Genomic DNA, 13,521 nt, shown 5'->3' on the forward strand with positions numbered 1-13,521 from the left:
GCTGTGTAGATAGTGCTGCTGCAACCATCCATTATTTTCTCAGCGATTATAGATACATTTTTATTTTTATATAATATGCTTTATCTTTTATATTATCAACAAATCATTGCAGAACATTTGGAATAGATTTGTTTTACTAAATTCATTATTCTGATTAATCACCTAAAAGCATTAACTGCTGCGGTATTACTTAATTAATTAATTAATCCTCCTCTGCCACGGGTTTTCTGTGTTTTTTTTTCTGGCAACAGGAATGCACCATGTGGCCAAGTGAATGGGGCGATGTATTATTATTATTTTATTTTTTTATTGAATGAAGTACGTCATTTCCGGGCAATTCCGGTCATTTGATTGATTGAATATTTTATTAGACAAAAATGGATAACAGTGCAACTTTTTTTAAGTTGGAAGTCCTTGGTATTCAATTCATGAACATAACAAATAGCAAGCAAAGAAAATATTCAATATCATTGCAGTTATAAAAACACTATATGCACAGGATAGGGGAAACAAGGGGGTGGGGCTTCTCGCCTGTCTACGGGAGAAGTGATAACTACCTCCGCCTCTGGCCTCCTGAAAGGTGAGTTTTCAGGGCAGTTTTGAAGGAGGCCAGTGAGCTACATGTACATTTACATTTCCGGCACTCTCTTCGCAACCTAGCACCATTAACACAACTACTGCCTCTTAATCTGAAGGTTTGCTTGGTGCCTCGGTGCCACGCCGTTTCCTCCATAGGCCGCCGCTATTATTTTGAAGGGCCGGAAGGGGGTTGTTTTTGTTTTTTTGGATTATCACTTGACGGCAACGATTACGTCATCTAGTCACATGACAGTGTGAGCCCAGAAGAGAACATGGCTGCGCCCAGCTTTTGTGTATAGTATGGAGAGTGGAGACCATCCTTTGTATAAGAATGTCCCTTTTGGAGAAAATTAAGTCTCTTTATGGGCCTCTCAATGGATTTACTATGGAGGACGTTAACTTCGCGTGCACGCCCGACGTGCGTTGTAAACAATACTACTTTGGCGAACAGCGCCCTCTAGGGTAATCACTGAAATTACATATCTTTTCCATGGCAGTGAGCCATTGGATTTCAAATAACGAGATATCTCGTCAGTAGTCAATGGCAGTAAACGTGTGAAGTTCTATTATATATACTTACTTAAAGTACTTTTCTTCTGTTTACAAATGGATTAATGACCTTAAAACTACACTTGTAGGCTAACAGAATAAAATGAAATATCACAAAATAAATCTCCTGCACGCAAGCAATGTCTAAAAAGACTGCGTGCTTCTCAGTCTGCCACACCCCCTAGCATAACGCACCTTTCCTTATAAAGAGACCTACAGGGGTTGAGCACACTACAGCCATTAGTAGACACACACCACACAATGCAAGGCCGATAAATACATGAAATCATATCGTTGAATATAAACTAAATAATTGGCTCCCACACAAAATATCGATAATATGGGCATATCGGTCTGATCGGTGGTTCAAGATAAACCAGGTCTCATATTGGTATATAAACTCAGCATAAAAAGAAAAGAAACTTGACTTCGGTGCATTATATCTCCCCTTTAATAATACCAAATTGTATTGCATTTTATATCATTTTAATCGTTGATTCGTCACCTTTACAACGAGGTACAGCTTGTAAGCATCGGTCTATATAGCCAAACGTGTGGGTAGCGCCGACCAACATTTTGCCAAAATGGCTTTCAATACTGTTCTGCTGGCATTTACTCTCGTTTTGGGCTTCCCTGACACGTAGCTTAACTCATTCCCTGCCAGGCCCGATAGTCCCGAGATTATTCCAATGTCTTTCCCCGCCAGGCCCGATAGTCCAGAGAATTAAAAAAAAAAAAAAAAAAAAAAAAAATCAAAAATGTTTTTTTTCAAAAAAAAATGTTGACCCCCAAAAATGGAGTAGGCATGATAGCAATCGCGAAATTGCATGTTTAACCCCCATAGCAACCCCATCTTTCAAGCATGGCAGCCATTTTGGCAGCCATCTTTGTTAAACATAGTGGCTGTTATCTCATGAATGCCTGAACGGATTTCCATTCGGATTTTTTTGTTTGAAAGCTGTGAGCAATGTGGACACACGTGGTGCATTATCTAGGCATGGGTGTGCATGATCCGTGCACACCCAATTACATGGAAGTCTATGGAGACGAATGGCAGGTGGGAGTACGGAGGTATGTTAAAATGGCGGTCAATGTGTTAACATGAACAAAGTGTAAAAATGGCCAATATGAGTTGTTTTTTTCTTTTCCTTAATACTGTGAGAGAGTGCAATCATTCAATGCCCCAAGTAACATAGGTGAACACCAAAAGAACAGTATTGCAGGCCTGCAAGGCCATTTTGGAGGGGCGCTACCCACACGTTTGGCTGTGTTGCTCATTCCACAAATGCCACAATCTTACAGGCTGTAGCTCGTTGTAAAGGTGACGAATAAAACGATAAAAATGATATAAAACACAATACAAATTGGTATTATTAAAGGGGAGATATAATGGACCGAAGTCAAGTTTCCTTTCTTTTTGTGCTGAGTTTATATTGGTATGCAAACACATACAGTCATGTTCAAGCAAGTACATATAATAATTTGTATATGCACACATCCATGTGTGCATAATGCACACGCTATCTGGAGTACAGTACGTCTCATAAAGTACCCGCTGCTGGAGTTGACTCCTCCACATGCATCCCCCCTGTGATTCAGAGGCTGACGTTACGGCGTGTATGAGTGACAGTCCAAAGCACCCGAGACTTCACTTTCCCTCTCTGAAGTAAATAAATAAAATAAAAAAGAACACGTGTGATCCAGTGTTGTTTCATGGGTTCATAACACTCGACGCCCACTCCGACCGGCAAAAGGGTTAACATGACAAGTTAAGTAGATCCACGCAGCCGTGTTCTCTTGGAGCATCTTGGCGTCTGAACTGAACTGGCTTTAACCCGTTTACACCGGGTATACGCGTTATTGCGTGTTATTATTTTATGCTTTGACTGTCAAAAAATGGCAGATATACAAGCTCACAACGCGCCACCAAGTGCCGTGCTGCGAGCTTGTAGATCTGCTATTTTTGAAAAATACTGAACATTTGAATTTTTACCCAAGTCTATAAGTGTCTTCTAAATCCTTCTAAGGTTTAAAAAAAAAAAAGGATGTTTCTACGTTAGTGGTTCTCAAACTCTTTCATGTCAAGGACCCCTAGAATGTATTTGGCCGCCGACCCCCGTCTCAAAATATTTTGTATCAGGGGACCCCCCAGAAGCAAATATTTGAGTTCAAATGTTCACTTTACAGTTTACAGTTTAGGCATTTAGCAGACGCTTTTAATCCAAAACGACTTACAACAAGCAGGTAAAACATCACTATAATAAGCAAGATAATATTTCAGTACATCGACAACAGATATTCAAAGATTTGCACAAACGTTCAAGTTTTTTTTTTTTAAATAGCAGATCTACCGAGTGCCGCGCTGCGAGCTTGTAGATCTGCTGTTTTTCAATAGTTCAAAGCATTCAATAATTCTAGGCCTAAACGGCTTAAAGCTGCTCAGTATGCACGCTCCCCCGCCTCCGTGCCCCTCCACTCCGCCTGCGTGACTCTCTAACCCCTATCACAGCACATGGCCGCTTCATTTATCTCCGTGTCAGGCTTACTTCGCACACATGCACCGCGCGCTGACAGTTGTAGGTCAGACGCATGATCTCCCAGTGATTTCCTACGCTCAACTAAAAACGATTACTCGTATTTTATCATCGCCCTGACATTATTATTGCTTTCCCTTCCCCACGGTTGATATAAGCCGGTAAACATACTATCCTCTCTATCTGTGTGTGTGTGTGTGTGTGTGTGTGTGTGTGTGTGTGTGTGTGTGTGTGTGTGTGTGTGTGTGTGTGTGTGTGTTGGGGGGAGGGGGGGGGGGGGGATAAAAAAATATGTTTGATCATAGCGCATTTGCTTGGAACAAGCTAAAGTCCTTGGAGCTCTGTGGGCTGTCATATTCAAATTCAGATGCGTGTGTGTAGGCATATGCACAGCAATGAGTAAACACCACCACAACGACAACATTTTATTTGACTTCTTTATTTATTTTCTGCAGCAGAGAGGACTTCATAGACGTACGGGTCATGATGAGCTATCCTCCCTCGCTCTCATGGTGAAGGGAAATGCACTTTTAAAAAAATATATATATTTGTCTTTCATATGATGATGTTACCACAAGGGCAGCCAAATGTTTGGGCCTCTGCCTTCCTCAATAGCAGCTACATGGTGAAGTGCAAGGAGGAGGGGAAGGGCAAGTGAAGAAAATAAACTCTTGAGTCTTGCATCTCTTTATCTGGCTTGTTTTCAGTTCAGAGAGAGAGAGAGAGAGAGAGAGAGAGAGAGAGAGAGAGAGAGAGAGAGAGAGCTAGCTTCTGGTGCATAGTAAAATATGGATATTACAAAGCCATATCAGTACTTAGTGTTTACCGTTTAGTAAAGTGTCCATTAGTCCTCTGTCTGTGGTGGTGTTCATGCACATGATTATGGAGCGCAACATTTTGTATCTTTGGTTCATGATTTGAATGATTTGAATGATGGTCCAAATCACTATTCATCAGAGGTGCCTTGAGCCCTGGTAATCACCCTAATTTGCTTACCTTCACAATAGGCATTAATCTGGCAGCCTTCTCGTCGAAATAATTTGCACCCTTACTGACCCAGCCAAAAGCTTTCCATCGCAATTGCTTTGCCAACAGCAATAGAGGCCCCTTTTTTCTTGTCTAGCATCACCTTAGCAACGACACACTAAGGAGGCAAAATTGGACGGCAATAATGGACAGGATTGCATACGAAGAGATTGAGAGGAATGGAATTGGCCTGAGTGACCAAGGACGGGCCGAGTAAATGGCCAAACCAAGGCACTTGGGAAGATAAGATACACGCCGTTTGAGCAGAAAATTGTGAGTAAATGTCCTGTCAGTGGGGGCGATAAAAGTGTTTGTTGACTTTTGTGTTTGCCTGCTCTCTCTCTCCCTTCTTTCCCTTCTAGCCTGGATAAGATTCTAGCTGCCATGACCATCGCTGCAGAGAGGAACAACAAAGAGAGATTTGCTCCGATTGTGGAGGGCCTGGAGAACCACGATGCTCAGCAGCTACAGGTTAGCCCTCTCTCTCACGCACGCACACGCACGCACACGCGCACGCACGCACGCACGCACGCACACACACGCACACACACACACAATGAAATAATTATCATAATATTATAGAATATTCATAATATCTTCAACGTGGCCCCTGAACCATTTATATTCCAATGATTAAAGGAGATAATATCTTAAATACTAATCACATCTAATAACTTGTGTCAGTGTTAAAAAAAAATAGGCAGCAAATAATATAATGTGTGTTCACCGTCTTTCTTGAATTTAAAGTTTCTGAAGGAAAATAAATAAATAATGGTAATAATAAAATAATACAAATAATAAAAAGAAAAATAATAAAGACCATCTAAACCAGACCTGGGCATTTGGTTCACTCTGACCGGCCCTTGTAGGGTTAATGGCAAATTACAAAATAAATACATTTTCAAATTTTACCTCATACATGGACGGTTTGCTCAGCTGAATAAATGCTGAATGCTGAATAAATGCTCAGCTAAAGCTGCATTTCTTTTATTTTTTATTCACGCACATATGGACGCAATGCGTACATCATGCATGACCAATAGATGTCGTCTCAATAACAAGCAGGTGGTCAGACTGGTCACACGTCAAGACGACCTGCCTTACCTTACCCATCAGAAATGGCTAAAGTGGCTAAAAAAAGAAAAGTCAATGCCGAATGCCGGGTTTTCAGCCAGCTGTGTGTTTAGTTTGCGGGGAGCACTGCCTTTTGGCCCGGACCTCCACAATATTTTCTGTTGTTCATGTGGCCCCATGGAAAAAATAATTGCCGACCCTTGATCCTAAACACAATAAAGCGTACAATAGGAGGCGACGTCTCTCCGTGAATCCGCAACAGGAGGGCAACGCCGCCGCCGTGTGCAGTGGACGACGAAGCGAGTTCAGTGTCACTCACACAAACAGGCTTCTTCTCGTCTCGAAGCCTGTGTCGTCTTGACGCAGAGGCCAGATTGAAATTGACAGTGGTGTCACTCCGGTGCCCATTGTGTCCTGGCCCCCTGTCGTCGGTTTCCCCAACACGCATATTTCCCCCCACACCTCTCTCTCTACCTCTCCTCCTTCCTGCCGCTGCTGCTGTGTCCTGCTTGTCAACCTCTCCCTGCACCTTTTGCCGCACGAAACGGCAGCCCAGTGGCAGGGCCATTGAAATGCACCGGGAGCTCCGTCACCCCTGCCTTAATCAACAGCACCTGCTTCACCGAGCAGCAGCAGCAGCAACCCTGGTCCGTTTCTCTGTGTGGACGACGGACGCGCGGAACATGATAATACAACAGCTAGAGAGGTGCTCGTTTCTTTTAACCCGTTTAGGCCGGGTACGGATTGTTGCGTATCATCTTATACTTTAGCTATTGAAAAATAGCAGATATACAAGCTCACAGCGCGGCACCGAGTGCCGCGCTGCGAGCTTGTAGATCTGCTATTTTTGAAACGTCTTGACGTTTTTTGGCAATTCTTTGAATATTTTGACCCGATTCTATAAGTGTCTTCTGAATCCTTCTAAGGTTTTTTTGAAAAAGATATGTTTCTATGTCGGCGGTGCTCAAACCTTTTCATGTGAAGAAGGACCCCCAAAATTATATGTATTTGGCCATGGACCCCCATCTGAAAATATTGTATCAGGGACCCCCCTAGAAGCAAATATTTGAGTTGCAAATGTTCACTTCAAAAAATATATTTAATCAAAGATTTGCACAAATCTTCATGATTTCTCAAAAATAGCAGATCTACAAGCTCGCAGCGTGGCTCTCGGTGCCGTGCTGCGAGCTTGTATACCTGCTATTTTTCAATAGTTAAAGCATTCAATAATTCTATGTCTAAAAGGCTTAAAGGAGTAGTTCCCCCCTCAAAAAAAAAAGACTTTACTTTACTTTTCTATCAATTGGTACACACCTTGAAGCCTTGAATTCATGGAGATTTCTTTTTGTTTTTGTTGCTTTCCTGAGCTAATAATGATGACCAGGTCATCTGTCAATAGGAGACTCTTTGAGTCTCTGCCGGTCATCAAAAACAAACAAACAAACAAAAATCTGGGGCGCCCGCTGGCCTACTGGTCCGGGCGCATACCACTTAGGGCAAGAGTCTGCAACTTTTTTGAAATTAAGTGCCATGTTTTTATTTTCTAAATAGTCAGTGTGCCATGTGCATTTTAATGACATCCCATAAAACATTTTAACATATTTTGATTGGCATGACATTGCTATAACGACTCCCTCCCCAGTCAAAGTTCAGAATTTATTTTAATGAATGTAGAATTATGTGCAGGATGTAATTTGCTGTAAACTAGTTGACTTCATTTAATTGACCACATTTAAAAAAAAAAAAGATTTTAAAATAAAAATCCTCTCTCTCACACTTCTGCCAGTGTGCCAGTGATCACCCTCCCCTGTGCCATGTTGGCATCCGTGTCTAGGGTTGCCTACCCCTGACTTAGGCTTTACCACATAGGCATGGATGCCTGGCGGCGGCGCCGGTTCGATTCCCGATCCTGACGACCTTTGCCACACATCACTCCCTGTCTCTCTCCCCCCATTTCCTGTCAGTCTACTGTCCTATCAATAAAGGCATTAAAGCCCAAAAAACTAAAATCTTTATAAACAAACAAAGATCAATGAATTCAAGGCTTCATGGGGTGTGTAATTGATGTTTTTTTGGGGGGTGAACTACTTCTTTGACCCATTCAGAACCGGTACACATTATTGAGTATTATTATTTTATGCTTTAACTATTTTTGAAAAATCGCAGCACTCGGTGCCGCGCTGTGAGCTTGTATATCTGCTATTTTTCACTGGTTAAAGCATTCAATAATTCTAGGCCTAAATGGGTTCTCTCTCTCTCTCTCTCTCTCTCTCTCTCTCTGTATCCTTCTCACTTCTCTCAGCTTCTTGCAAATGCCCCACCCCAACTCCCCCCTATTATTATTATGTTTTAGTCTCTCTACTCACCAGCTCTATAGTCTCAAAGGACCTTGTGGGGAAAGGGCAGCAGCGAAGCAACACGGCTGTCTTTATGTTTTGCCCAGTATCCATCACCAGGAGACCACGGACGGAAAACAAGAATCAACAAAAACAAAAATCAACAAAAAAAAAAACTAACTTGAAGCATGTTTTTCGCTGAAAACACAACACTGTGGAATACCGTAATGGTTTCTTTCTGATTTAGTGTTTGTGGAAGGAGAGACATGTAGATGTGTGAATGGGGGGGGGGGGTACAAATCCTTTGGACTTGATTTGCTGTTGTTTTCCTTTTTGTAAAATCCCGCTAATGAAACGGAGCTCTGCTAATTGTGAAGTAAATTAAAATACTTTGCTGATGCTGAGAGTTCAAAGAAATTAATAGGCTTGTTTTTTTTTTTGTGTGTTTTGTTTTTTTGCTAAAACCTGCGATGGGGTGCTGGGCCTGGGACTTTGCTAATGTGATTAAAATGAGTTTTGTTGTGGTTCAGGGCGGCTTCGCTCCACTGCCTAACAAGAGAGAACTCCAGCATCCCAACTTTAAGATCATCCCGGTGGTGCCACTTCTAATTATACTGTTGGGAAATGCCCTATGGCTGCATTCCAGCTTTCAAAACTTTATACAGCTAACATCACAACTCACACACATGCGTGCGCGTGAGTCCGCACGCGCGCGCACACACACTCGCACACACACACATGCAGGGGTGTCACAAGGTGGGGGAAAGTGGGACTGAGTTACTAGGGCCCAAGGTGGAGGGGCCTTAATTATTTTATACTTTAGCTATTGAAAAAAAATAGCAGATATACAAGCTCACAGCACGGCACCGAGTGCCACGCTGTGAGCTTGTAGATCTGCTATTTTCTTTTTAAATTTGTGATAATGTGTTCAAATCTTTGAATATATATATATATATATATATATATATATATCCATACTATAATTAGAGAGAGAGGTCAGTCAGTCAGTCAGTCAGTCAGTCAGTAGGTCACAAAATGCATTATCTATTCATTCGCTTCAGCGACTGATCTCAAATTTAACATGGCATTGGCCATTAGCATTATACACACGGTGACGGAGCCCGAATTTCATTTTTCCCAAAATTATAGCTATTTATTAGCGTTTCTTCACTCTACAGCTCTACAGCCTGTTGTCAGGGTTACGGTCCGTTCCTCCAGGCCATGGGATCTGTAGCCCCGGGCCCACACACACCTCTCTCACAGTTAGGAATGTTGCAGTCTCTCTCTCTCTCTCTCTCTCTCTCTCTCTCTCTCTCTCTCTCTCTCTCTCTCTCTCTCTCTCTCTCTCTGCATGGGTCACGCATGCAACGGGTGATGTGTGTCTCATCTTCCAACGGGTATAGAAAAATTATGTGGAGCAAATACATCCTCATACTTCTATTCACCTAATTTAGCTGTTAAATTATTTGTATCCATCATAAATATACACTCCTCCATGGGCTGCTCCTTACATTATGATGCTCCGACATATTCTCACGCACACACCATGCAGTTACAGTTACTTTCCCCATAACCCACACTCTGCACATATTTTGCAGCACATATATTGGAACGGGTAAGGTCTAGTATATATATATATATATATATATATATATATATAAATTTGTAACTCAACTTTTGCTTCTGGGGGGTCCCTGGATCTAAATATTTTGAGATGGGGGTCCATGGCCAAAATACATATCATTTTGGGGGTCCTTCCCATGAAAAGGTTTGAGCACCACTGACATAACAGACATAACAAACATAGGTTCTTCAAAAAATCTTAGAAGGATTTGAAATATTCAAAAACTAATAAAGACTAAGAAAAATAGCAGATCTACAAGCTCGCTGTGAGCTTGTAGATCTGCTCTTTTTCAATAGTTAAAGCACAAATTGCGTTCCAAGTTCCCCCTATGATGAACATTCATGGGGGGCCCGCAGTAGAATCCTTGTACCCAGGGCCCTGAATTTGGTGCGACACCCCTGTACACATGCACAGCATGCATGCACACACGCACGCACGCACGCATGAAAACAAGCTCCCCTCCAGCCTGTGACGTCTGTCTGAGGTGTGTCTCGGGTGTTTGATGTGCGCGTCAATCTGCACGCAGGAGAAGAGAGAAAGAGAGAATCTTTCAACAGCTGTGTGGCGCTCACTCACGACTCACTGATGAGTCCTGTGAAGATTCTGCGAGGTATCTTTTTCCACGTCTCAGACCTCTGGTGGGTAAAGGAGAAAAAGAAAAAATAAATAAAACGCCAGGCTACAGGGCTCAGATCTTACTTGAAGGCCTCCACCACGCCTCGCTGGGACCTGAAGTCTGCCGTGATTCTGGAGGAGGTGCCTGCCTGCCTACCTGCCTGCCACCACTGGCATACACGCTCAACACCATGGCACCTACTATGACTGACGCAGAGGAAGCATATGTTGTTAACGGTTGATGCTGTTAATAGTGCCGCACATGAGAAGCTGCTGTCAAGCTGCACGGTGGCTGCTGGTACTCATCTTTTTGTCAAATTGTGTGTCGTCGTCTTTTTTCTTCTTCTTTTTTTTCACTACTACGAAACACTGTATGAAAGTGATTTACACATGAAACACAAATAAAGTATTATTGGTATTATGCATAGCCAGCAGGTATCTGTAAAAACAACAAACAACTTTATTTTACGTGTTTTGCATAACAGCCTTCCTTGATGTCCTGCTGGCGTAGAAGTGTGATTCAACTTAAATACAAACACAGAGCGATGCCGTATACTACTCCTCCATATGGCTGCTCTTCTGCCTTCACAAGGCAGAAGTCCCATCAAAGTGATGTGCGGTGGTGTTATAATTAACTGAATGCATGGTGGAACATATTGAACGTATTATTTTATTTATTTAAAACGGAGGGAGATCTAAATGTGGATCTGAAAAAGGAAGGCAGTGAGAAAGAGGGTGATGACGGCACACCACTAGGTCAAGAATCGCAGACTATAGAACAGGGTTCCCCAATTAGTTTTCCCCAAAGGCCGATTTATGTCTAGGGTACCAAGCCGAGGGCCACAACATTGCAGGGGGCGACGTGGCGCGTTCCCGCCACTCCAGCGACAGTTTTCGTCGTTGTCGGGTGAACATTTTGTATGTCCAAAACTGTTCGTTTTGAATTTATAATTTTTAAAAATGATTTAAACTAGTGAAAACAGCCGATCTACAAGCACACAACGCCTCGCACCGCGAGGCGTTGTGTGCTTGTAGATCTGCTGTTTTCACTACTTTTGTGCGACGGCCTTGTATGATTTGCGAAAGAACGTACAAATTTGGAGATACGAGATTTCCACCCGACAACGACGATATACTAGTGTTGTTGCTCCTCTTATAGTACCATTATTACTGGGGTTGGTGTGGGCCAGACAGTAGCCCCTCGCGGGCCGCAAATGGCTTGCGGGCCGCCTATTGGGGAACCCTGCTATAGAAGCTGTATTTCCGAGTGTGTGTGTGTGTGTGTGAGTCCGCAGTCAGACAAAAGCATCAAAGAAACACATTAAAAAAGTTTAAAAAAAACACACACAACGGCAATGACGGAGTTGCCACAGAGTGGGGAAAACGTTGCGTGACTGCAAACACCGTGTCTTTTCAATGAAACGTGCACATCCACAGAGATGCGATTCAACGTTTTCAAAGACAACATTTCAAATGCCGATCATGAGAATCCTTCAGCTGGGAGTTCCGACAAGATGGCGACCGAGTAGGACGCGTTTGTTGAGCTCTGTGGAGGTGCATAGTTTTCACATTTTTTAAGCCCATTTTTGACTGCCTTTATAGTTCTTTTGAGACTTTAAACGCCCAAAACACTGGTGAGCGTCTGTTTTTGCAGTTGTTTCGTGTTTCATGCCGAATACGATTAACACGAGGTCGAGGAGTACCAGGTCTCCGACCGCAAACGCTGACAACATGGCCGGCGCAATGCAGGGCGACGCTGACGCTCCGGTTACAAAGAGCATGCTGCGTGAGGTCCTCAAGGAATCACTGAAAGAGTTTATGGATGGTTTTATTCAACCCATGATGCTTGGCTTGGAGAAGAAATTACTGAAGAAGATTGATGACTTCGGAAAGGAGCTGCGTCCTGCAGTCGCCACGCTGAACACGACCGTGGCTGAACATGGGGAGGCCATTGAGAACTTTGGTTCCTCCATGGACAGTTTGCAGATGTGTATCACTGAATTGGAGAGAAGATGTGCTAATCTGGAGGAGAAGCTCGTCATAGCAGAAGACCGGAGTCGTAGGAACAACATAAGAGTGATTGGGATCTCTCCTGGGCTAGAAAAGGCTGACCCAGTGGCCTTTATCCAGTCTTTTTTGCAGAAAACATTCCCCGACGAGTTTCCCGACTCCCCCCCGGAGGTGGATCGTGCTCATCGGACCGGCAATCCACGTTCTGATAAGCCAAGGGCTTTCCTGGCAAGGATCCATTTTTTCCGGGTAAAGGAACGCATACTCCAGCTCTCCAGGAAAGCAGGCCAACTGACATACAATGGCAAAAAGGTGTATATTTTCCCCGACTGGTCTGCTGAAACATCAAAGAGAAGGGCAGCTTTCGGGCCAGTAAAGGAATTCCTACGTTCCATCACCGCGGAAGGAGTGAAATACGGAATAAGGCACCCGAGCAAATTCTGGATAACCGTGGATGAGGCGACTTCTACTTTCAACTCACCCAGGGAAGCTCTGGCCTTTTGCAAGGATAGGTTCAAGACTCCAGGTGCTGCGGACGAGACTCTAGCTACGCGGGATGATGAGACGACAGTTACAGAGAACTAACTTTTACCAGGGACACTTTTGCTTTCGTGATCGCGTGCTTTCAAACACATTCTGCCGATGTGATATCCTTTTGCCTTTAATGGACTGTTGGTAAGCTGGCTGGGACTTTGGAGATGACTTTTACGCAGCGTCTTTCTTTCCTCACTCTCTCCTCCTCCTCCTCCCCAAAGGGTGAGTTGTTAATGTAAGCCTACTTATTGTTTTGGACTCATCATCTGACTTGACGTTGTGTTTTCAAGTGTTTCGTTTCATAATACCTATTTTATTTGTATCGAAGAATAAGATATATTTTATTTTTTAACAAGATCTGTAAGCAGATGGGTGTTACTCGTTTTAATTTAGGTTACCGCAAGGAGAGAGGATTTAGGGCTGCTAAAGCTATAAGCATAATTCACTGTCTTTTTTGTTTGAATATAATGGACATTGTTCTTGTTATTATTGTATTCCTTTTCTTTGCTCTTATTGAGCGTTGTGCTGCTTACTATATAGGTCTAGAGGGTTTTATCTCTCTCTGTTAAGCTTTGTCTAACGGGTTCCGTGTCGCGGTTCAGACGGAGCCTGCTCTCTCTCTCATCTTCCCTCTATGTCT

The 13,521-nt window shown here is 43.1% G+C and overlaps 1 protein-coding gene across 1 annotated transcript in view; it reads left to right on the forward strand.

Annotated features, from left to right (window-relative positions):
* The window catches only part of diaph2 (diaphanous-related formin 2), a 765,099-nt gene that overhangs the window by 225,731 nt on the left and 525,847 nt on the right, over positions 1–13,521 (forward strand). Inside the window, exon 11 of the mRNA XM_080745541.1 lies at positions 5,051–5,159. Within this exon, the coding sequence (XP_080601667.1) occupies positions 5,051–5,159 (109 nt within the window). The remainder of the gene's footprint in view (positions 1–5,050; positions 5,160–13,521) is intronic.

This window comes from Nannobrachium achirus, assembly GCF_963921795.1.
Source record: "Nannobrachium achirus genome assembly, chromosome: 17".
NCBI classification, from domain to species: domain Eukaryota; kingdom Metazoa; phylum Chordata; class Actinopteri; order Myctophiformes; family Myctophidae; genus Nannobrachium; species Nannobrachium achirus.